Consider the following 26,914-nt stretch of genomic DNA (forward strand, 5'->3'; position numbering starts at 1 on the left):
AGTTACAGTGCTGCAAACTGGGCAGCACAGCACAGCAGCTGAGGCCAAACGATGGAGGTCAGACAATGGAACAAGTGCAGAACTCAGTGCGTTCTGAGAAGCCTATTCATTAAGACATTCTATGAAATGTAGCTTCGATTGTGAGGCGGTAACAAAAGCAACTCAATAAACCAATCGGAATTAAATAACACTCGACAACCAAGCACAGGGGAGAGAAAGGAGATTTCTTTGTGGGCGGTTTCCAGACAAATGCAATGACTCTGTAAGAGACATGGTCCTCTGGCTCCAGTGGTCAATAGAGAATGTGCCTTTTTAACGGTGAGCCGCTGGTGCTTTCCTGATGTATTACACTAACAAATACTCAACAACAGACTATTTCAACAGCTTATTTCTAAGAGTCAATGTGCACCATGTAGTAGATACAAAAGGAGAGGATGCATGCTTTTAAAAACGGTTATGCAGTAAGCAATATTACCTGTATACCCCGGTAATGTCACATCCTAACCTTAGCGCATCGTATAGTTAGCCTTGTTAGTGTGTGTCTGTGGGGAACATGGGTTGTAGAAGTTTGCGTTGTGGCTCTGGTGGCCTATCTAATGTCTACTGATGTGTGAGCCGGTCTGTGCTGTTGTGACCATCCCTGTCAGCTCAGCTGCTCTGAGGGAATGAGCAGTTGTCCGGCCAGAGACAGATGGGAGGAAAGATGGTAGACGTCACAACTGTACACATGCCCGCGCTATGTATGGACCCAGCCTAAATTCTTCACCACATTCTACAAGTAGGGCCATTAACAGCTAACTTCTGCAGCAGTCTCCAGCAGGAAGACCTGGGAGAGTTGATTGTTGATACAGCATTGCACAGTGCCAGTTAGCTAATGAGCTACATTCATCTGCAGTCCCTTATGCAGGGCAGTGTATGCATCTTTTTTTTCACCTTTATTTAACTAGGCAAGTCAGCTAAGAACAAATTCTTATTTACAATGACAGCCTACACCGGCCAAACCCGAACGACGCTGGGCCAATTGTGCGCCACCCTATGGGACTCCCAATCACGGCCGGTTGTGATACAGCCTGGATTCGAACCAGGGTGTCTGTAGTGACGCCTCAAGCACTGAGATGCAGCGCCTTAGACCGCTGTGCCACTCAGGAGCCGAGCATCTGATCTGCTCCGTGTTCTTTTTATGCTTGCTGCACTGCATGTTTTTGGTGTGAGCCAACCTATTGTCTTTTGAGGCACCAGCCATTGAGAGGAACCAATAAAGTTTTGTGTGGTGTTCCCCGAGGTGAACTTAAGGAGGAGGAGCGGGAGGAGGAAGAAGAGAGGAGGAGGAGTAGGGAGCGGTAAGAGAGGAGGAGGGAGAGGGAGGAAAAAGGAGGAGAAGGAGAAGTAAAAGTTATTTATTTTCCCTTTTGTACTTTATTAATTATTTGCACATCATTACAACACCGTATATAAACAACAAAATACATTTGAAATGTCTTTATTCTTTTAGAACTTTTGGACATTTGTATTGCTCATTTCACTTTTGTTTATTATCTATTTCACTTGCTTTGACAACGTAAATATATGTTTGTCACGTTCTGACCTTTATTTCCTTTGTTTTGTCATTATTTAGTATGGTCAGGGCGTGAGTTGGGGTGGGCAGTCTATGTTTGTTTTTCTATGATTTTGGGATTTCTATGTTTCGGCCTAGTATGGTTCTCAATCAGAGGCAGGTGTCTTTAGTTGTCTCTGATTGAGAATCATACTTAGGTAGCCTGGGTTTCACTGTTGTTTGGTGGGTGATTGTTTCCTGTGTTTCAGTGTTTGTGCCACATGGGACTGTTTCGGTTTGTTGACGTTTTTGTATTTTGTGTTCATGTTGAGTTTTTCTTATTAAAACATGGACACTTACCACGCCGCATCTTGGTCCGATCCTTGCTACACCTCCTCAGAAGAGGAGGAGGAATACCTTTACAATGTTTCCCATGCCAATAAAGCCCCTTGAATTGAATTTGACATTGAAGTAAGTGGAGTAATTTCCCATTGGACACAGATGTCCGTACACTGCTAAATAGTGTCTACTTTTGACCAGGGCCCAGGGTTCTATGATGAAAGTATTGAACCACAAAAAGACCCTTGGGATTCCCAGAACCCAACCCACATCAGCCATTGTGTAATAAAACACTGGCTGTCAGGGCAGATAGATGAATGCATACACAGTTGTTGTGGACTGACTGGTCTTGGTGAGCTACTGTCTGTCTGCTGCTCCTCTGTTATATGAGTAGAATGTTAACAACACACACAGGTTGTTTTTCTGGATGAAAAAGGGGCATAGGTGTGGCAGGGGCGTGGCAATGGGCACAGCTGAATTTCCAACACCCTCCATCTTGGAAGTGTAGAAACATTTTAGAATTTTTAAGGCAATTTGCTGCAATTCAAACATTTCTCCATGGAGCTGAGGGAATTTGTTGCAGTTTTAAAGCATATTTGCTGCAATTCTAGGCATTTTTCAATGGAGCTGAGCGAAAATTGTTGCAGTTTTAATTGAAGGGTATTTCCTGCAATTCTAAGCACTTTACAATGGCTAATGCCGTGTGTGTTCTTATGCTCAAACATAATAACAAAATCAAAAATGCTAAATTCATTCTATTATATTTTCTACATACTTTATATCTGGTTTTACTCTTAAGTTTTTCCATCCAAACTGTTTATTACATTTCTTACACTGTTTGGACTTGTTGCCCAATTTAACACTTAGGTTGCCCACCCAAGGATTACAATGGCAGAAAAATCCCTACACACACACACACACACACTCCCCTTGGGGTTCAGTCAGCCAATCGGAGCGGTGATAGCCCTTGTTGCCGTCTCAGGAGTGAAGGCTTCATCTGACCTGGGTTAAACTGCTGGCTGCAGGATTGTTATCCAATCATGTAGGCTACGATCTCTAGCACCCTCCAATCATTGGTGACGATAGGAGGGGTGGTAGGTGGGAGCTTAAGGAGGTAACATTACTCAGCCAAGAAGACAGCACAGATGAGCTCATTTAAACATGGAGGTTGCTAGTTTGACCAGGGCTCTGGTCAAAGCTGTGCACTATATAGAGAATAGGGTGCCAATTGGTTACCCAGTACTAGTCTCTGATGGAAGTATTGGCAGCAGCTTTGTTACATTGAAACTAAAGCCTGGCTCACATCCTCTCACATTACCTTTTCATTTCACATGTTTTTAAAATGTATTTTATTTTATTTTATTTCACCTTTATTTAACCAGGTTTTTGCAGATGCCGACTGGTGTTTTTATAAAGGTTTGGAAGGTTTCTCTGTTAGGCAGATATTTAAGCCAAGCATCTCTACTTCTGTCAATGTTGTAATCCTCCTCAGTCACGACATTGGGATTTCTCCTGGTCTGTGTTCACACCAAGGATACATCCCAAACGGAACCATATTCCTTATATAGTGCAATACTATTGAAAAGGGTCATTTGGGCTATGTAGGGAATAGGGTGCCATTGGGATGCAGTCAAGGTCTATTCTAATTCAGGATCAAAGACCGGTCCCACCACTCCACTGCTCATCACTATGAAACACCCACAGACACGACTTCACATATTCATGCCTAAATTTAATTATATGACATTGGGCCAGTTACCTCTCACCCACCTTATTACAAGACCCTGCACATTATAAATATGGTACTGGAACTGACTTTAAAAATACATTTCCTGAATATAGTATGCTTAATTACTTACTTTGTTATGTATTTCATATTTCCTATTGTGTTTTTTTCAAATAATACATTGTTATTGATTATTGCATTGTTGGGTTTTGAGTTTGCAAGAAAGGCATTTCATTGTACTTGTGCATGTGACATTAAAACATGACACTTGAAACTTGAGACCAGCTGGGTTCAAATAGTACCCCAAATAGTTTTATCGGCCTCTTTCTGTCAATATAATCATTTGACTAGACAATCCATGTCAGATAAAGTGCATGGGTCTAAACAGGGTCAACTTCCGTGCTAGTTCCTGCCCGAACAATGGAAATAAACTGCTCAACATGGGTCACATCCCAAATGGTCCCCTTTTCCATATATAGTGCACTACTTTTGACCAGAGCCCTATGGGGTATTGCACTATATAAGGAATAGGGTGCCGTTTGGGATGTATCCTTGATGTGAGCACAGACCAGAAGATATCCCAATGTCGTGACTGAGGAGGATTACAACATTGACAGCAGTAGAGATGCTTGGCTAAAACACTATCTGCCTAACTAACAGAGAAACCTTCCAAACCTCACAATAAAAAAGGCAGTCTGCATCTGCAAAATACTGACACCAGCTAAACATAGTGAAATAAAAAGATAATGAGAGCCAGGCATTTAGTATCTCTGTAACAAAGCTGCTGCCAATACTCCCATCAGAGACTAGTACTGGGTCTCAAATGGCACCCTATTCCCAGAGCCCTGGTCAACAGTAGTGCACTAATAGGGTGCCATTTGGGATGCAGGCAAGGTCTATTCTAATGCAGAATCAAAGACCGGTTCCAGCACCCCACTGCTCATCACTATGAAACACCCACAGACACATCTTCCATATTCATGTCTTCATTGAATTATATGACATGGGGCCAGTCACCCCTCACCCACCTTATTAACAGACCAGCTGGGTTCAAATAGTATCTGTTTTCTTTCAAATTCCTCTTTGAGTGACTGCCAGATGGGCGTGGTTTGCCCTTTTGGGACTATTTAATTTATTCCGTTGAGCCAGAATAGCTTAATAAAGTGTAGCTTAAGTATTTGAAAGAAAACATCTTTAATTATTTGTAACTTTTTTTTCTTATTCTTATTTTTTTATATATTTTTTAACTGCCTTGTGGGTTAGGGTTTGTAAGTAAGCATTTCACTGTAATACCTGTTGTATTCGGCGCATGTGACAATTACAATTCGATTTGAAATCATACTTGGACCAAACTACCCGAGGGGAATGAATGAGAAAGCTCTGCAGGTGTTACTACAGATGGACAGTTGATATATGACAGACCATTGAGACATACAGCAGGTAATAGACCCCTAAAGGTAACCCTGTCCCAGACAATGTTTACTGCAGGGTGAGGACTCTCCCTTGGGCAAACTTATTTCAGGCTCGGTAGAACACTAGGCTAAAGAGCAGGCCTGAGTCGACCTAACAAGGCCTGTCAAGCCATTCATACACCACCACACATACAAGAAAAAGATCCCAGATGCGTCCTAAATAGGAGCGTTTTCCCTTTATAGTGCACTACTTTTGACCAGAGCCCTATGGGGAATAGGGCACCATTTGGGATGCATCCTGTCTCTCTTATCAGCTGTAAACCAAGCAAATGACCTGGGATAGCAGCTAGCTAGCATACCAGAGGAACAGCCTGAATTCCTGTATTCTAGAAGTAAACAAGACAGTTTTACAATGTCAATGGAATGATGAATTCTCAAAAACAACAGATAACAGTTTTGTCAGCCTCTTTCTGTCAATATAATCATTTGACTAGACAATCCATGTCAGATAAAGTGCATGGGTCTAAACAGGGTCAACTTCCGTGCTAGTTCCTGCCCGAACAATGGAAATAAAGCGCTCAACATGAGTTGTGTCCCAAATGGTGCCCTTTCCCCTATATAGTGCACTAGTTTTGACCAGGGCCCATGTAGTGCATTGGTTTTGATCAGAGCCCATGGGCCCAGGGCAAAATAGTGCACTATATAGGTAATAGGTAATAGGGTGCCATTTGGGATGTAACCATGAAGAAGAGGAAAGACATCTAGCTAGCAGGAGAGTGTGTGTTCAATCCAAACACCTGCAGGGCTGTGAGTCTGTTAAAATCCTGCTGGTTCCTGTTTACAAGCTGTGGAGTCACAGCTTGCTCCCACAGGAACAACCATGGAGGGCTTTCAATGGTCTACTAGTCTACACACACACACACACACACACGAGAGATGGACAAATAGGCGGTAATAGCTGGCTTTTGGACAGTATTGTTTTTTAAAGCCATATAAATAAAACTGCCGCAGGCCAATTGAAAAAAAATCCCATTGTAAAATAATGCTTTTTAGCCTATTCACTGACGGAAATACCAGTCTATGTATATACATTTGACCGGTCATGCTTATCGGTCTATAGGTTAATTTGCATCATTTAGAAATAGCCACAAGATGGTTTTTCAATACCGTCAATACCGTTGAAACTATTTCATTGATGTTTGTTTTTATAAATGGGAATATTTGTACCTACATTTAAGTAAATACCTGCAGTCAACTTGGGCAATGAGTTAGGAGATAAAGAAGATTGCATTCTTCATTTCACCTGTCACATAATTTTTCATTGTGAAGTAGAGGTTGACCGATTAATCCGCATGGCCGATTAATTAGGGCCAATTTCAAGTTTTCATAACAATCGGTAATCGGCCTTTTTGGACGCTGATTACATTGCAATCTACGAGGAGACTGCGTGACAGGCTGACCACCTGTTACGCGAGTGCAGCATCAAAAGGACCATGTGGCTGCAAGGAGCAAAGGTAAGTTGCTAGCTAGCATTAAACATATCTTATAAAAAACAATCAATCTTCACATAGTCAATAATTAACTACACATGGTTGATGATATTACTAGGTTAACTAGCTTGTCCTGCGTTGCATATAATCAAAGTGGTGCCTGTTAATTTACCATCGAATCACAGCCTACTTCAACTTCGCCAAATGGATGATGATTTAACAAAAGCACAATCGTTGCACAAATGTACCTAACCATAAACATCAATGCCTTCCTTTAAATCAATACACAGAAGTATATATTTTAAACCTGCTTATTTAGTTAAAAGAAATGCATATTAGCAGGCAATATTAACTAGGGAAATTGTGTCACTTCTCTTGCGTTCAGTGCAAGCAAAGTCAGGGTATATGCAACAGTTTGGGCTGCCTGGCTCATTGTGAACTGTGTGAAGACCATTTCTTCCAAACAAAGACCGTAATTAATTTGCCATAATTTTACATAATTATGACATAACATTGAAGGTTGTGCAATGTAACAGCAATATTTATACTTAGGGTTGCCACCCGTTCGATAAAATACAGAACATTTCCGTATTTCACTGAAAGAATAAACGTTTTGTTTTCGAAATGATAGTTTCCAGAATTGACCATATTAATGACCAAAGGCTTGTATTTCTGTGTGTTTTTATAATTAAGTCTATGATTTGATATTTGATAGAGCAGTCTGACTGAGAGGTGGTAGGCAGCAGCAGGCTCGTAAGCATTCATAAAAAGAGCACTTTACTGCGTTTGCCAGCAGCTCTTAGCAATGCTCGAGGCACTAAAGTGCCTATAAGAACATCCAATAGACAAAGGTATATGATGTTTTTGCATTATTTCAACCAAATTGAACATGTTTCATTATTATTTTAGACTAAATTGATTTTATTCATTTATTATATTAAGTTAAAATAAAAGTGTTCATTGTTCATTCAGTATTGTTGTAATTGTCATTATTACAAATATATATATAAAAATGGGCGATTAATCCCAATCTGATTTTTTTGGTCCTCCAATAATCGGTATCAGCGTTGAAAAATCATAATCGGTCGATCTCTATTATGAAGCTTACCAGAACTAGTCCCCAGTCATGTGGTGTTTGTTTACAAGCACACAACAACAAGAGACCGGAGCCTTGTGAGTCACTGGAATTCACAACTAAAATATATGTTCTAACTATTTAGTTAACTGTTTAAACATTTGTGAAATGTTCTGCAGTTGTGCATTTGGTGTTTTAATTAAGTAGCTAGTTAGCCATCTAGTGGTTAAGTGGTTAGCTTCTTCCAAAATCATGTTTTGCTTGGTAACACAGAGAATCCCTGAATCCTGAATCAAAAATAATATTTATTTTGTGCATGCAGCAAACGGTGAGTAGCATTTTTTAGCTACTTGTATAACTTTATGAGCTGGGATGTCTGTCCTGCAAATACTTTAGGCCAGAGACTATAAAATGTTCACAATGCACTTGTTAGCATCTAGTTAGCATTCTCTATGGGATTGTACATGTACTTTTTTATTTAATATCTCCCCTTGTGTTCAGTGCCGGTATTACCGAATATCCCTGTTTGCACAAGGTCAGTATGAAGGTATAACAATCTGGATACCGCCCAAGCCTAAGGGTGTCTATTTACACACACACACACACACACACACACACACACACACACACACACACACACACACACACACACACACACACACACACACACACACACACACACACACACACACACACACACAGATACAAAGCCTATGAGCGGAAATCTGTCAGACAGCGTGAGAGCTGCTGCTACAGCTTCTAATATCGCTTATTAGTTGCTGCTGGAGTGAAGCATGTGCTTTTATAAGCCCAATCATTGCGTAACAATCCTAAATGAGATTGCATGTCAAAAAAACAATTTTGATGGCCACGAAAAAAAAGCTATTATTTTTATTTCTCAACTGGTAATTGAAGCACACTTCCCATTCGCCATTCAAGTGCATAATGGCAACGGTAGGCAGGCTTCAGCGCATCACCCCCCCCCTTTGCAATGAGCTGGAGGCAGTAACATGTGTATTTTCAAAACATATACGTCAATGTTTGAAACCTGAACGTTTTACCTCATATTATGAGGCATGTCTTACATTGCTTCAAAGTAAGATCCGACCATAGAAACGTGGTGTCAATTATTTTATAAAGACTTATGCCGTGGAATCAGTAGTCTATTTCTCCCATGTTCGATTGGTTTTCAAATCAGCTTTATTTCATTGTCTAGCAGTTAAATTAAAATGTCAAATGTCCAGCACCACATTTTCCTAACGAAAACCCTGACACACACATACAGAAACAAACACACACACGCAGCTTCTAGCATAAAACAATAACGCCTGTTACTGCCAAATCTGGTTATTTACCAGTACATGTTATAGAGGCATTTTCTTTCACAGATGCAATCAGTGCTGTTGTTGATCCTTGTCCAGTCAGCACAGTGAGATAGTGATGGATATGGGATCTTGTGTTACTGTGTGTGTGTTCTGTATGTCCCTGCGTGTGTGTGTGTGTTGTGCACCCAGTGGTGAATACACCAGCGTTAGTGTTTATGAGCTCATGATATCCCCAGGCAGTGGAAAGACAGCCCCTGCCCTCTCCAGCTCTACCACTGAACAGGCTTTCACTACACTTCTCCCTGTCAAACAAACTGCCAGTCCTCTGAACACACAGACTGGACACCAGAGTACATCTCATATGTTTTCCCCTGGATGGAGGGTCACATCCTGTGTCCCAACACCGTTGTTGTAGAGCTGGAAAGTCAAACAGTCCTTTTGTAAACTGAAGCCTTCCAACAACAGCCTCTATCTGGTGGTATATCAGATAGGAAAACAGCAAATACGGAACACAGCCAGCTAGAGCCACACTATTAGCCATCTGTATGTACTAGTGAGGCTCCTCTTGACTGAGAGTGTGGACATATTTTAAGCACCACAAAATTAGCAAAAGATTGCACAGCTATTCAGATCATTGCCAATTAGATTTTCTTTCTGGGTTCTGCTGCAGATCCTATCCCAAGGATTAATCTACCAGCTGTTTATTTTGGTTGAGCTGAGAGCGCTCCACTATCTTAAACATTGAAAAACAGGCCACGCAGTGGGACAGAAGCTGCAGTTCCTAATTGTGGATGTTCTGCTATTTGGCTAATTGTAGGTCTTTTGGAGTTAGGTTTCCATTCAAAAACAGCGCATAACCACATCTGAATGTGTACTCTGACTCCACCCCATCTTTGAATGGAAACAAGACTACAGTACCATAGGGTGGAAAAAGCCTCTCCTTCTCAGTCACAGTGCTAGACAGCCAAGCATGTAAACATTGAACTAAGAAGCTAAATGCAGTATGCAGATCGTGCCTCCTTCTTTCCCCAGCGTTTACTAACATATTCAAACTGTCCTCCTCAATATGGCTTCCTGTCACCAACATCCGTGTAACCAGGGCAAAGAGATCTAAAAAATGCACATCATGTGAATAATGTGTTTATGTGAGACAGAAAGAATCACTATCCACATTACCATTTTATAACCGTGTTAAAACCGGGTCAAAAGTAGTGCACTATATAGTGAATAGGGTCCCATTTCAGATGCAGCCCAGCGCCTGGTTCCTGCAGTCTGTGGTCCCTCCCTCCCAGTCCAGTAGGTGTCAGTACACACTGCCCAGTCAGTCACAGTGAGGGCACAGGCACACCAGGGAGGGAGGGATCCAGACCCAAATCCTCCATCCGGTCTCCACTGCCCCCAGGGGGGAGAAAGGAAAATAGGGGACAGCTTAGATGAGAGGTCACCTTCCGTTGATTCTTAATGTTATTATAGCTAGTGAACTAATGTTACAACATACTCAGTGGTATGGTAAAGGTCTGCAATTCCAATTCATATTCATTATACTGGTGTTTTCTCTTCCTTACTTACTTGGCTTAAACCTCCACCATGGCTCTCCACATGGCTTGAATAAAGGGGGTTTATTCATTAGACCTACACCTAACCTTCCACACACTGTCATTTCTTTATAATAGAGATTAGATGCTACTTGAGACACCTGCCAGTCTGTCTGTTAAGAGACTAGCGAAGAGCTGAACCAATCCAAGGCTTACCGTAGAGGAGCAAGGTATTCATAGGGCAACATTTTTTATTTCAATGGGGATTCTACATTGAGCATGCTTTTACGTCAAGGAAAGCCCATAGAACCTAGCCGAAAACACCCCCAAGTAGCAAATTAATTTATATATATATATAAATTAATTTATATATATATATATATATATATATATATATATATATGTTTTTAATTATTATTTTTTTAAATTATTTTTATTGAACCTTTATTTAACTAGGCAAGTCAGTTAAGAATAAAAACTTATTTACAAGGATGGCCTATCAAAAGGCAAAAGGCCTCCTGCGGGGACGGGGCCTGGGATTAAAAATACAAATATAGGACAAAACACACATCACGACAAGAGAGACACCACAACACTACATAAAGAGAGACCTAAGACAATAACATAACATGGCAGCAACACATGACAACACAGCATGGTAGCAACACCACACGACAACAACATGGTAGCAACACAACATGGTAGCAGCACAAAATATGGTACAAACATTATTGGGCACAGACAACAGCACAAAGGTCAAGAAGGTAGAGACAACAATACATCACGCGAAGCAGCCACAACTGTCAGTAAGAGTGTCCGTGGCTGAGTCTTTGAATGAAGAAATTGAGATAAAACTGTCCAGTTTGAGTGTTTGTTGCAGCTTGTTTCACTCGCTAGCTGCAGTGACCTGAAAAGACGAGCGACCCAGGGATGTGTGTGCTTTGGGGACCTTTAACAGAATGTGACTGGCAGAACGGGTGTTGTATGTGGAGGATGAGGGCTGCAGTAGGCATCTCAGATAGTGGGGAGTGAGGCCTAATAATAAATATTTTATAAATAAGCATCAACCAGCGGGTCTTATGATGGGTATACAGAGATTACCAGTTACAGAGGAATATAGAGTGCAGTGATGTGTCCTATAAGGAGCATTGGAGTCAAATCTGATGGCCGAATAGTAAAGAACATCTTGCCGCTCGAGAGCACCCTTACCGATCTATAAATTACGTCTCCGTGATCTAGCATGGGTAGGATGGTCATCTCAATCAGGGTTAGTTTGGCATCTGGGGTGAAAGAGGAGCACTTACGATAGAGGAAACCAAGTCTAGATTTAACTTTAGCCTGCAGCTTTGATATGTGCTGAGAGAAGGACAGTTTACCGTCTAGCCATACTCCCAAGTACTTTTATGAGGTGACTATCTCAAGCTCTAAACCCTCAGAGGTAGTAATCACACCAGTGGGGAGAGGGGCATTCTTCTTACATGACCTTTGTTTTGGAGGTGTTCAGAACAAGGTTAAGGGCAGAGAAAGCTTGTTGGACAATAAGAAAGCTTTGTTTTAGAGCTTTTAACACAAAATCCAGGGAGGGGCCAGCTGAGTTTAAGACTGTATCATCTGCATATAAATGGATGAGAGATCTTCCTACTGCCTGAGCTATGTTGTTGATGTAAATTGAGAAGAGTGTGGGGCCTAGGATCGAGCCTTGGGGTACTCCCTTGGTGACAGGCAGTGGCTGAGACAGCAGATGTTCTGACTTTATACACTGCACTCTGTGAGAGAGGTAATTAGCAAACCAGGCCAAAGACCCCTCAGAGACACCAATACTCCTTAGCCGGCTCACAAGAATGGAATGGTCTACCTTATCAAAAGCTTTGGCCGTCAATATAAATAGCAACACAACATTCCTTTCAATCAAGGGCGATGGTGACATCATTTAGGACCTTTAAGGTTGCAGTGACACATCCATAACCTGAACGGAAACCAGGTTGCAATCCAGAGAGAATACTATAGACGTCAAGAAAGCCAGTCAGTTGATTATTGTTTTTCCAACACTTTTGATAAACAGGGCAAAATAGAAATTGGCCTATAACAGTTAGGATCAGCTTGCATCCCCAGCATTCCTATGTTCTACCTACCAACCTTTTCTCTATAGTCATCACTGTGTTAGAGACACATACATACGACAGCCTCTTGAAATATTAAACGTTTTAATGCCAGTGCACTTTTTCTCAACACAAATGTCCATCCTACTTCATTCCTTTCCACTCAGGCCTGGCTACATTGCAGAGATCTGAAACAATCTATACATTTAAAAAAAAAATCTAATTGACAACATAATGGTGCAGGCCTGTGTGTATCTCCTGTTGGAAGAGTCATTACAATTATCTTAAAGATCTGTCAGTTACAAATTCAACCATGACTATAAATATTCTTACAATCTGTTGAGTCAGACACCCACTCCTTCGCCCTCAGATTGAGGCAGAAGGACGTTCACAGTCTCGGTATTTTATCTGGGCCAAACTCAAAACTCCTTCCAAGCCTCTTTATACAGACTAGTTCTGCATAATGGGTTGTGGTGTCCACACCAGATGAGAGCCTTGTGTCGTAGCTAGCTGCCAGGCTGCCTTTGGATTACCTTAGCCAAGATAATGGTAATAGTGATGGCATGGTACTGGAGCAGGTCCAAGTCGACAGTCAGAGATTATGACCTCCTCAGAGGAGCTGAACTCTTTCTGTTCAGTTACGCTGTCCTGCCCTTTGGACAGGCTCAGTCTACAGCTATCGCTCCCCCAGAGGGACAAACAAGCCACATCACACCAAATCCCCACAGCACGGTGAGATAAATAAAGCATAACAACTCTTACCCCCCCACCCCCACCCACCCTAAAAAAAGACATAGCCTAAGTAACACATCTACAACAATAAACAACAGCTTTGCCCTCATCATGTCTGCAGCAATTAATAATCTTTTTTTTAGAAAATAGTCCAAAATAGTTTCTTAGTCATTCAACACATGACCACCCCGCTTTTCTCTCAGCTCGGTAACCTAATTTGCCACTAGAGGATGAAATGAAAGGACCAATTATCTACAGGGATCTCTGAAAGGAGAGGAGAGCAGTGGAGGACAAACAGTATCAAGTGTCAGGATGAAAGAAAGACTCCCAAAACATGAAGGAGAACATGAAGACTGACCAGACAAAGCCATGTTCCAAACTAAATGACATAGGTCATGTTCAGTAGTGCATACTGTAGCAAAACATGTTTAAATGGAAAACTAAAATAAGTGTTTCTTATTGGATAAGTTCAGGTAGTCGTTCCCCTGATTCCCTCTGTTTTAAAAATGTTCTCCATACTGGAAAGTGACAAAATCATATTAGCCTCATGATAACTGAGATAATCCCATTCTGATGAGCACAGTCATAATCAGCCAATTGTAAAAACGACTGTTACAAGGGCAGCAAGCACAACTAAACAGATGAATCCTAGAAAAATACATGACAACAAATAAATGACGATATCAGAAATAAATCGTTCTGATTCAGCACTGACTGTCTCCATAAATAGGCCATTGTTTGGTGAAGAAAGAAGAGAGCCTCACTAGCCATGAAACCATCAGGGATGAGAGTATCATTCCACAAGGTAGCTACTTACAGAGTCCTGTGGAGAGAATCTGCATGTCTCTTCCCTTCTCACACTATTCAGCTCATGAACAAGCCAGGAGGCAGCAGAGAGGAACGGCTCTCACTAGAATAGCTTTAGCTCCATGGACCAGGGACCAGTGAGGACCAGTGAGGACCAGGGACCAGTGAGGACCAGTGAGGACCAGGGACCAGTGAGGACCAGTGAGGACCAGTGAGGACCAGTGAGGACCAGTGAGGATCAGTGAGGACCAGTGAGGACCAGTGAGGACCAGTGAGGACCAGGGACCAGTGAGGACCAGGGATCAGTGAGGATCAGTGAGGACCAGTGAGGACCAGTGAGGACCAGGGAGGACCAGGGACCAGTGAGGACCAGAGACCAGTGAGGACCAGTGAGGACCAGGGAGGACCAGGGACCAGTGAGGACCAGGGACCAGTGAGGACCAGGGACCAGTGAGGACCAGGGAGGACCAGTGAGGACCAGTGAGGACCAGTGAGGACCAGTGAGGAAGGATGGTGCTTGCGCTTGCTATCTGCTATCTCTGTGTTCTCCCCAGTGCTCTGTATGAGCATGTCAACAGGCCCCTGTGCTAAGAGCTTTGGAATAGAACCAGCCAAACCCCATTCAGCTTCCTTTACATTACAGTCAGTGCAATACCACCACCTCCACCCAACCCAATCTCTGGACCATGAGAGCTATCTCTGCCTCCCTATTGGTTGGTGTGGGGGAGGAGGGCCCTTCCAGAGGCTGAAGATGGGAGTGTAGAGAGGACTAGAACCTCTCTCTCACATGCATCAGTGCTCTCTAGCAACAGAACCGGCAGTGCTCTCTCTGAGGTTGTGTCCCGTCCCTAGTCTGTCCTCCGAGGTGTGTGTGTGCATGAATGTGTGTGTGTGTGAGAGGGGTTGCGTCTCCCCCCTGAGGGCACTGCCTGCTGTCAGGCTGTGTTTTGTCATTCTCTAGGCAGGCTGAGTGCTGCTGCCTGTGAACTGACTGACTCTGGGAGGGACATTGGGGCCATGGACACAGCAGCAGAGGTCTGGACAGGTGGCTTAAACACCAGAAATGACCGCCAGACACTCTCTGTCCCAAATGGCAAGTTATTCCTTTTATAGTGCATTACTACACTCACTCTCTCTCGACTACAAAGTACTGTGAAAGGTGTGTTATGTTGTAACTTGTAACAACTGTAAACCAGTACATTAACTTCAGCTAGATCCAGCTTTCCTGAAACAATGTTCCTTTTGGCAGCGTACCACATTAACTCATCTACAGTAATCCATTCGTGCTGACCACATTGCACTAAAGAGTCAAATCCACAGGTAACAAGCTAATCCAGTAACCTAGTAACATGGATGTGTTTTGGGTAAATTAATAATACCCAGGTTGAGGTTGCTGTGGCTGGAACGAGGTGTGATGATGTGTTGCCTTTCCTAACACCCAGGGTTAGCCTGGTGAAACCAGACTGAAACAGTGGATAATGCATTATTCAGTCTGGTTGAACCAGGCTAACGCAGAGAAAGTCAGAAAATGAGCAGAGGCTCAGCGGCAGGGTGTATTAATAGGCGACCTGGATCACTAGCATGCTGCCTCTCTGTCGCCCTGCCAGGACGCTGAGTCTCTGAGTCTGATCTGAGACCAGTCAGTGTTTGTCTTCATCAATTCATCAACATACCAGGACTACAGTCTCAATCTGCAATAATGGACGTTTGAACCACAGCAAGGCCTGTGTTGTCTCGGTCTAAAAAGTCATTTGATTACTTATATTATTATATATATAAGGATCAGTGCAGTCAAAAACTCAGTGCAGTCAAATACTTTTCCTGTGTTTTATATATATTTCCACACTATGAGGTTGGAATAATACTGTGAAATAAATAAAAAAATATATAATAATGCCATTTTATTGTAATAGCTATTCGAAAAGACCGCCTGATATTTCAGGCAGGATGGAGTTATGGCATGCCTGGTGACATCACCAGGCGGTCAGTTAGTTAATAGACTGCTGCGTCGAGGATGCCTATTCCTTTATGACATTAGGTGACACTTAATGATGTCCGTAAAATGGATGTGACCTTTCTAAATCCATTAGCCCGATGAGAAGGTAGTAAATGATTGTGCTTTCACTGTCAGTTTTGATTTGCAGTTTCACTGCTGTAGCTAAATGCTGTAACAGGCTCCGCTAGCTGTCGCTGACTGGGTCTTTCTCAATATTTGCCACATGGGCTTTTATTCGCATTCTAATGCTGCAGATTATCCTTCGTGCTGTTCGAACCACACAGTGTGGTTGGTCCACCCGTTGGATCTCGCTGTCTGAATAATAATAAACATGGACATGGCCTGCAGACTGGCGCAGTAGTCTAAGGCAGTGCTAGCTGTGCCACGAGAGATTCTGGGTTCGAGTCCAGGTTCTGTCCGTATCGGACACGACCGGGAGACCCATGGGGCGGCACACAATTGGCCCAGCGTTGTCTGGGTTAGGGGAGGGTTTGGCCTGTGGGCCAGGCCAGGGCACGCTGACACGGTTGCCAGGTGCACGGGGTTTCCTCCGACACATTGGTGCGGCTGGCTTCCGGGTTAAGTGAGCATTGTGTCAAGAAGCAGTGTGGTTTGGTTGGATTGTGTTTCGGAGGACACATGGCTCTTGACCTTTGCCTCTCCTGAGACCGTACGGGAGTTGCAGCGATAAGACAAGACTGTAACTACCAATTGGATATCACGAAATTGGAGAGATAAAAAACCATGGACATGGCTGCTAGGGTTAGCTCAAACAGTCTGACAGATCCTGATTCCCGCCAGCCCCCCCAAGCCTTGGTCTGTTTTAAACCAGAGAACCAGGTTTCTGGAGCTCATTTGATATTCTGTTATACTCCGCTCCATAGAGAGAGGCCAGGGTAGGGAGGAACTAAGGGAGGGGAGCTGGGTTGAGGTGGTGACACTTCAGCTTTCATTACTGCTCATGAATTATTTCCATGTCCCTTGCGTATGAAGACGCACGGAGGCAATTAAGGAGTGGGAACGGAGAGACTCAAGCAAGCAACAGCTCACAGGAAGGGGCCCGGAAGCGGAAGAGGAGGCAAGGAGGAAGGAGGAGAGTGGAGGCATGTTAACTTAACAATTAGCATTAAGACTGGTTGTAATGGAGTAAAGAGCACTGTTACAGTAGGTGGGCTGTGGGATTGGGTTTGTTGTGTTGTGCTGAAGGCAGGGGGGCAGGCAGACAGGGTGGGACAGGGGAGCAGGGTCGAGGCATCATACAGGTTGTCACCGCCTCCTACTGTTGGGGCCAGGGGGGTGTAGAGGCGTAGGGAATGGCAGCATGGGGTGTATGACATGGAGACAGCTGTGCGGGGTCATGTAGTCAGGGGAGTAAGGGAGAGTAAATGAGAGCAGTGAGCAGCCTCTAACAGGATCATCATGAGGTGCTGGGCTTATAATGGTACAGCTTGGATCCTCACAGCAACGGTAGAGTTTCATCAACAGCATCATCTTCAGCTAAGGATGACAGCAGATGAGATTAAAACAGATGATAAAATACTAAAAAGAGGAGACATAAAGATATATATATATATAGAGAGAGAGAGGAATAGAGAGAGAGGGGAATAGAGAGAGAGAGGAATAGAGAGAGAGGGGAATAGAGAGAGAGAGAGAGAGAGAGAGAGAGAGAGAGAGAGAGAGAGAGCAAGAGAGAGAGCGAGAGAGAGAGAGGAATAGAGAGAGAGAGGAATAGAGAGAGAGAGAGAGGAATAGAGAGAGAGAGGAATAGAGAGAGAGAGAGAGAGAGAGAGAGAGAGAGAGAGAGAGAGAGAGAGAGAGAGAGAGAGAGAGAGGAGAGAGAGAGAGAGCGGGAGAGAGAGAGCAAGAGAGAGAGCGAGAGAGAGAGAGGAATAGAGAGAGAGAGAGAGAGAGAGAGAGAGAGAGAGGAATAGAGAGAGAGGGGAATAGAGAGAGAGAGAGAGAGAGAGAGAGAGAGAGAGAGAGAGAGAGAGAGAGAGAGAGAGAGAGAGAGAGAGAGAGAGAGAGAGAGAGAGAGCAAAGAGAGAGAGCGAGAGAGAGAGAGGAATAGAGAGAGAGAGGAATAGAGAGAGAGAGGAGTAAGAGAGAGAGAGGAATAGAGAGAGAGAGGAATAGAGAGAGAGAGAGAGAGAGAGAGAGAGAGAGAGAGAGAGAGAGAGAGAGAGAGAGAGAGAGAGAGAGAGCAAGAGAGAGAGAGAAGAGAGAGAAGAGAGAGAGAGAGAGAGAGAGAGAGAGCAAGAGAGAGAGCGAGAGAGAGAGAGAGAGAGAGAGAGAGGAAGAGAGAGAGAGAGAGAGGAATAGAGAGAGAGAGGGAATAGAGAGAGAGAGAGAGGAATAGAGAGAGAGAGGGAATAGAGAGAGAGAGAGGAATAGAGAGAGAGAGGAATAGAGAGAGAGAGAGAGAGAGAGAGAGAGAGAGAGAGAGAGAGAGAGAGAGAGAGAGAGAGAGAGAGAGAGAGAGAGAGAGAGAGAGAGAGAGAGAGAGAGAGAGAGAGAGCAAGAGAGAGAGCGAGAGAGAGAGAGAGAGGAATAGAGAGAGAGAGGAATAGAGAGAGAGAGAGAGGAATAGAGAGAGAGAGGAATAGAGAGAGAGAGAGAGAGAGAGAGAGCAAGAGAGAGAGCGAGAGAGAGAGAGGAATAGAGAGAGAGAGGAATAGAGAGAGAGAGGAGTAGAGAGAGAGAGGAATAGAGAGAGAGAGGAATAGAGAGAGAGAGAGAGAGAGAGAGAGAGAGAGAGAGAGAGAGAGAGAGAGAGAGAGAGTGAGAGAGAGAGCGAGATATATATATATATATATACAGTTGAAGTCGGAAGTTTACATACACTATAGCCAAATACATTTAAACTCAGTTTTTCACAAATCCTGACATTTAATCTGAGTAAAACTTCCCTGTCTTATGTCAGTTAGGATAACCACTTTATTTTAAGAATGTGAAATGTCAGAATAATAGTAGAGAGAATGACTTATTTCAGCTTTAACTTATTTCATGACATTCCCAGTGGGTCAGAAGTTTACATACACTCAATTAGTATTTGGTAACATTGCCTTAAATTGTTTAACTTTTTTGTTTAACTTTAGCCTTCCACAAGCTTCCCACAATAAATTGGGTGAATTTGCAACTGAGTCAGGTTTGTAGGCCTCCTTATCCGCACACGCTTTTTCAGTTCTGCCCATACATTTTTTATAGGATTGAGGTCAGGGCTTTGTGATGGCCACAACAATACCTTGACTTTGTTGTCCTTAAGCCATTTTGCCACAACTTTGGAAGAATGCTTGGGGTCATTGTCCATTTGGAAGACCCATTTGCGACCAAGCTTTAACTTCCTGACATGTCCTGAGATGTTGCGTCAATATATCCACATCATTTTCCTGCCTCATGATGCCATCTCAGATCCTATATATATATATATATATATATATATATACATATATATATATAGAGAGAGAGATATACAGGGTATATATATATATATCATCTTTGCACTAGTAATAGAAATGCTTTTCTGTTCAGAATAGCTGTACTCTATAATTGAAAATGGTGTAGGACCTCAGCACTGTTGTCATAGACATATGGGGCACATGAACAACAGGCCTGCAGGCGGAGGGTGGGACTAAGTCAATTACTGGGTAACACTACTTCCCTCTTCCCTCCCCCACCACCACATCACTCTACCACTGTCTGTAGCATGCAGCCCTCCCTGGAGAACGAACATTGCTGACAGCTAGGGCCTCTCAGGGATATATGGAGAATTATATAGGGCAATATACAGTATAGTGTGATATATATCATTATTATACAGTGCAATATTGCACTGGTGATGTTAATGTCTTCACAACACTGGTGGCTCAAGAGGCAATACCAAGGTACCTATTGAGATGGGATGATAATCTGCTAAGGGTCTTCTATTGTGCTATTTAACAATAGGAGTCATCCCGAGTGGCGCAGCGGTCAAAGGCACTGCATCTCAGTGCAAGGGGTGTCGCTACAGTCCCTGGATCGAATCCAGGCTGTGTCACATCCGGCCGTGATTGGGAGTCCAGTAGGGCGGTGCACAATTGCTTAAGTAAAAGATCTATGCGCCTTTTGCAGCATGGCTTGCGAGTGTGGTGACACTGACAAACTGTCGTACAGGACATTTATCTGGATGCAAACAGAGAACCAAGCTGTACTGCTGCTGTATAAAATCACACATTTATGGAAATAGGGTTCTCCACCTGCTGTACATCGCTCCCTGCCGCGTAACAGAGAACAGTGAACACACTCTGGACTCATTCTGTGTGTAAACACGAGACTTAATGGTCCTCAAAGGGATTTCCTGGAATTACTCTTAGAATAAAGATGGCAGCCAGAGACGTGTCTCTGTTCTTACATTAGAGAATCCTAAAGTCCTGCTAGGCCATCTGAGATGCATTTGGCTGTAAATATGTTTAATGACAATAGACCATGGGCAAATGGTTCACAGAGTAAATGTCTATTGTTGCTACTCACTTCCTACTGTATGATCGTATTCATCTCATTAATACAGTCTGAGGGAGTGTGTGAGCGAGAGCTAGCGAGCCTCTCCTCTCATCCTGCTTTCAACAGACATGAAAGGAGTGCTCTCATGTTTTAATGCATGGCCTATCCTCGCCCTCCAAGCGAAGTCCTCCTAGATGAGCCCTCCTAGCCCAACCCTCCTAGCACAGATGTCCTAGCCCAGCCCTCCTAGTCCAGCGCTTCTAGCCCAGACCTCCTTGCAAAGCTCAGCCCTCCTAACCCAGCCCTCCTATCCCAGCCATCCTATCCTATACCTCCTATCCTAGCCCTCCTAACCTAGCCCTCCTAACCTAGCCCTCCTAGCCCATCCCAGTCCTCCCAGCCCTCCCATCCCAACCCTGTCACCATAGCAGGTCTGATCTCTACCGACAGCACAGGCAGAGGTTTGGCAGCGGCCAAAGACAGGCCCTCCTCTGGAGAGCAGATATTTGTGTGTGTGTGTGTGCCTCTGTCTCTCCCACAGGGACACAGAACAGAACAGAGCAGAACTGCTCTTACTAATCCTGATCCACAGCAAGCCCCAATTAAGGGAGAGACAGTTCTGTGTTCTGCTGGGAGATTATAGTAAGGTTTAGCCTAAACACTTCAATCACACACAATCTTACACTTTCTGTTCTGCTAAGATCTTCCACAAAAAAATGCATTGCTATCAGTATGAAAGAATGGCAAAGAATGATCATAATGCTTGCCTGAAAGACATACTGATATTCTGTATTAGACTGATACAAGCATATCAATATGGAAAGATAATTATAATTTGTTCACAAGAACATGACACCTAGCGCACATGGTTGATTTTTGGCCACCAGCAGAAGGTACGCTAAAATAATCATGACATAACATAGCCTACTTCTCCTACCTACGTAGCATTCAAAATATCCAAAGGGAATTTTCAGCAGATAGAAAAATGTTTGGTCAACTTTATTGAATAATTCACACATAAACCGTTTTCCCCTCTAGCCAACACAGACCATCTTTAGTAACAGCAGAGTCAGCATATATCTTCATTGAAACTCATTATTAACGCTATATAATTAACTTGGCAGCTGAAACATCTGCAAATGAATGTGCAGCATCGAACAGGTTCATCATAGTAGATACAAATGTGTTAAATATTTCACTTCACCAAACAGAATGTGGAAAACAGAATATGCTACCGATCAGTAACCAGTCCGTCTAGGTGTGAAGTTTGGACTATGTGTGTTTTTAAACACAGGCCTTCTGAACAGAAAGAACACAGAGACCGTGATGGCATTCAGCTAATAAGCAGGTGACAGTCTGGTTGACCACGTGCCAACTAGTCAAGTGCGGTGAAGTGTAGCCATGTCTCTGTGTGTGTGTCTGCGTGTGTCACCTAGTTGAGAAATAAGCAGGCCAGTGACCAGCTAGCCATGAAGAATGTCATGGGTGAAAACTCTATACTACATCAACCATCAAGACTCCATATAGAGCCTAATAGGAAATGACTACACACAAGAAAGCATCCATGATGAAAGAAATACAGTGGTAGTGTCACGTCCTGACATTAGTTCCTTTTTTTATGTCTCTATTTTAGGTTGGTCAGGGCGTGAGCTGGGGTGGGCATTCTATGTTTTGTTCTATGTTTGTATTTCTATGTGTTTGGCCTGGTATGGTTCCCAATCAGAGGCAGCTGTCAATCATTGTTTCTGATTGAGAACCATACTTAGGCAGCCTGGTTTCGCCCTTGAGTTGTGGGTAGTTGTTTTCTGTCTCTGTGCCAGACAGGACTGTTTCGTTTTTGTTATTTTAGTGTTCAGTGTAATTAAAGTGTTCAGTGTAATTAAAAGATCATGAACACGTACAACGCTGCACCTTGGTCCTCTCCTTCTTCCACCTACGACGATCGTTACAGGTAGGCTCTGATGGAAGTGACGAGGAAGTGATGAGGACCTTCAGTTAAACCAGACCCTCTGTACTTAACTTTCACTCTCAATCAGCTGGGGTGCACTAAGAGCAGGTCACTGGCAACAGCAGCCATGTAATATACTATATATAATAGCTGTGTATGTACAGTATACCCATGTACCCAAGCAGAGAGATAAGGGGAGCTCAAATGAGAGGTCATTCCATCTCTCTCTCTCTCTCATAACGAGATATGATAGGATCGGTTTCTGTTTCTTCCCCAAACCTGACCACAAACAGGCATAAACAGATATCTGAGAGGGTATCCCAAACCAAGATGCCAAGTCATACGCGTAGCACAATTATACAATACATTCCACAGACAGACAAAGCAAAAGAATGAAGTAAATAAATTACCTGCTTGTTGACTGGGTCCGTCCAGTTTGGGCTCACATTTTGAAAGAGGGAGGGAATCTAGAAAAATGAAGATGAAAAAAGAATAGTCAGCGAATGAACATAGTGGCCTGGCTTTGAGAATCTATTCTGACCTTGAGCATGTGATTATTGCCTGCAGTTGAGAGGACAAGGAAGAGCTGCTTTGATCCCAGTATCTGGCTAGTCAAAGACATGAAACAGCATGAGACATGGGCTGTGTCACAACTGGCACCCTATTCCCAATACAACAGTAGTGCATTATACAGAGAATAGGGTACCATTTGGGACGCAAACAGAATTGAACATGAAGCCACCAAATGACTTACAGCTGACAAACTGGTACAGGAATGAATCCTGATATAGAATCCCTGAGCAGGAATCTGCAGATCTTTCTACCACCACCCGCCTGAAAAAAAATGATATCTTTGAATCCGGAATGCTGGATAATTCACCTGGAGTCATTAAAGTTAAACACAGTCTGTCATCGTCTGCTCTGATTTTTACAGTAGCACATTACAGTGGGTTAAGTGAGGCTTTCTCTTCATTCTGACAGACTGACTCACTTCTACGTCTATGTCAGTACTGTGGTGTTGTGGGCTGTACAGCCCTGTTTTCTTTCTGGGTCATTCGTCTATCAGCGTCTATCAGATAGCTCCAGCTTAGCTCCACTTTGCCTGCTTCTCAAAAGACAAACCAGCATATGCTGCTGCTAGGGATTAAATGGGCGGCGAACTGCAGTGGCTGTTCGATGTTAACAGCATTGTGGATTTTATGTTAGGCTATACTAAGGTCACAATTAAAGTGTCTCGAAGACATGTGACGGGGAATTCACATGATGATGATCCGATTGAAACCTCCCCCATCCACCCCCCAAAAAACTTTCCTTTCTTGAACTAACACTTATTTATTAAATGTACTTACTATGACTGTGATTATGTGGTTGTCTCACCAAGCTATCTTCAGGTGAATGCACTAACTGTAAGTCACTCTGGATAAGAGTGTCTGCTGAATGACTGAAATGTAAAAATTGTAATGTAAATATAGACTAGAGGGTCTCCTGCTGTAAGACGAAGCCTTAGGCTTTGTTAGTGGCATCCTTCATTGTATCTCTGGTATCCTACTCTTGCCTATTCACCTAGGGGTTTTCTAACATGGAAATGGCTATGAGTTACAGTCAGTTACATGTCTAACTATCCAGGGTATGACATCTAAAAGTGGACCAAAACGATGTCTCTCATACAAACAAACACCAACTTGAATGGGGTGAATGAGAGACAATATTGTATCATGTCGATTTTAGTTTAGTTTGCTTGTTTTTATACAAATCTGAGCAGCGGCGCGTGATCTATTTAAACCAGGCGACCACTGGCAGAGTGCAGCACGAGGAGGATCTAAACATGTTAGTGTCTTCAAAGGGGAGAGGATGTTTCGCTCCGTGTGGAGTTCCTGTTTGACAAGCTGTGCACAGCTGTTCACTGGAGACAAGCACAGGGAGGGCACACAGCTGCAACCACACCACACCAAACATCCCCTAGCTCAATCCCCACTATGGACCATGCTGCTTTGATTCCCAAACTGAGCCCCGTCTGTGTGTGTGTGTGTGTGTGTGTGTGCGCGCGCGTGCGTGCGTGCGTGTGTGTGTGTACGGATGTGTGCGTGTGTGTGTGTACGGATGTGTGTGTGTGCGTGTGTGTGTGCGTACGGATGTGTGTGTGTGTGTGTGTGTGTGTGTGTACGGATGTGTGCGTGTGTGTGTGCGTGTGTGTGTGTACGGATGTGTGCGTGTGTGTGTGTACGGATGTGTGTGTGTGTGTGTGTGTACGGATGTGTGTGTGTGCGTGTGTGTGTGTGTACGGATGTGTGCGTGTGTGTGTGCGTGTGTGTGCCACAACCTCATTAAAAAGAGGAAAGGCATGTTCTCAAAACATAAAGGCTTTTAATAGTATATGATTTTTAATATGCCGTCCTGCATGAACGACGGGAAGGATCAAATGCGCTTGTGTGTGTATGTGTGTGTGTGTCTGAGTTTATTATTACCATCAGAGAGAAGAGGAGTGTTAATACATAAGCTCAGAAACACATAAAACCCTGCTGCTCTGTTTGATATAACAGCTAGTCTCTGAGAGGGGCACAGACAGGAAGGCAGGCCAGCAGACAGACACCTAGGAGGCCAGGGTTCTGAGATGAGATGCCCTGATTCCAGACGCCGCCTTACTGCTGGGAAGGAGGGGGCTGCTGGGTGTGTGTGTCTGGTAGGGTGTGGGTGGCTGAGGTTTTCTGATGGATAGGAAATCCTCTCTTATCAGATGAGGGATTTCAAGGAGACACACAGGCAGGCTCAGCCCACAACCACTCTTCTTCTTCATGGCCCACAATCCCTTTTCTTTCCTTCCTTCCTGGCCCCCAGGCAACGTGGGTGGCAGGCTGAGGCTGCTGTGATTGATACCTCTATATTCCTGACCGAATTAAGCCATCCCTTAGGCTAGTTATCGACTTCACTCTGCATTCTCAATTCCTACTTATTGACATTGACGGTTGGTTATCTGTATGCAAATCGGGACTATTTAAATGGGAAATGAATGTTATTAAAGGGATAGTTCACCCAAATGACATATTGGTTTCCTTACCCTGTAAGCAATGCCTTTAAGCTCTGCAAGCATTAGTGTTTAGTATTTTAGTATTTTATTTGATTAGGATCTCTTTTAATCCTCACTTGGACTAATCTTCCATGAGTACTTAAACATTAAAATACAATTTACAATGCAATCACATTTAACACACTGTAATAAACAGACATAATACACTGCCATATTGACCAGATAAATAATCTAGCAGTCTGAAAAGATAGATTGGTTTGTTCATCTACCATCTACCTGCACAACCTTGCAATTTATTATATTTAAGTGGTTCTAAGTATTGTATGAATTTATAAATTGAAAGGTTTCTGGTTTGCTAGATTAATTATTCAATCTCTTTATTACTCTGAATCGAAATGTTATTTTGCCTATTTCTCTTCTCTGCCGAGATAAGACATCGATGGGGGACAATCTATTTCTTGTAATGTGGTGTACTTTGTAAAATAAAATAAGCATGTTTTTCAATTATCTTCTTGAATGATGACCACCCAAGACCATTGTACATGACTACAAGAGAAGTATCATATCTCCACCATAAAACTATCCTTGTTGCTTTGTTCTGTGCAATCTGCATCCTCCTAATCTCACTTTCTGATGAATTTCCCCAGACCACATAACAGTAGTTCACCTGTTGTTTGCTTAAGAATCTTTCCCGGTAAATACTTCGCTATTCTTCTGATCATGCAGGCAGTTTTAACGAATGTCTTTAGATTTCTTCCACACAACTAGCATAGGCCTACAGTTCATGATCTATACTACAGAATTGTGCACCGATTGCTGCTTTGAGTGAGATGTGGCCTTATCTAGTTCTGTGGGTCAGTAAAAAACCTAGTATCTCTAACTAATCTATACTATAAATGCCATGGATCTCATAAAAGACACTCAGTAGGCTGCTTTATAAACAGCTCTACAATAAACACATCTATAACAGTCAAGCAGCACTAAAACATCTGCTCTCCATTGTGAGCATACAGTGGACTCGCTGAAGAGAGGAGGAGGGAAACCAAACCACCGAAGTGAGTCTGGGCAAACCAGAACAGCTCCAGTCAAAAGCTCTTCTTTTTCCAATTATGAGGAGGATGGCATGATGGAGGCTGTGCTGAGGCTGTTTCATGGTGCAATGCCACTCTGGGCTGATTGCTTCTACTCCACTAGAAGCAACTGCCAATTACTTTGCGATAGAACGCAAGAGGATTCTTTCTGACTGTAGAATATGTATAAAAGCAAGCCATGATGGCCTACTCCACCCTGACTTTAGCCTTCACTACTCTATCATTTGCAGAGGTGTTTATTCTGTCCTTCCTTTCGTTCGCTCTCTTTCTCTCTCTCGCTCCCTCTCTCTCTCTTCCCCTCTCT

General features: G+C 43.2%; 1 protein-coding gene across 2 annotated transcripts in view; it reads right to left on the reverse strand.

Annotated features, from left to right (window-relative positions):
* LOC109901700 (triple functional domain protein) overlaps positions 1-26,914 on the reverse strand; it is a 148,306-nt gene that overhangs the window by 108,492 nt on the left and 12,900 nt on the right. For both annotated transcript variants that reach the window (XM_031786915.1, XM_031786917.1), the window contains exon 2: positions 22,905-22,961. In XM_031786915.1, coding sequence (XP_031642775.1) covers positions 22,905-22,961 — 57 coding nt within the window. The remainder of the gene's footprint in view (positions 1-22,904; positions 22,962-26,914) is intronic.

This window comes from Oncorhynchus kisutch, linkage group LG13 (genome assembly GCF_002021735.2).
Source record: "Oncorhynchus kisutch isolate 150728-3 linkage group LG13, Okis_V2, whole genome shotgun sequence".
Lineage (NCBI taxonomy): Eukaryota > Metazoa > Chordata > Actinopteri > Salmoniformes > Salmonidae > Oncorhynchus > Oncorhynchus kisutch.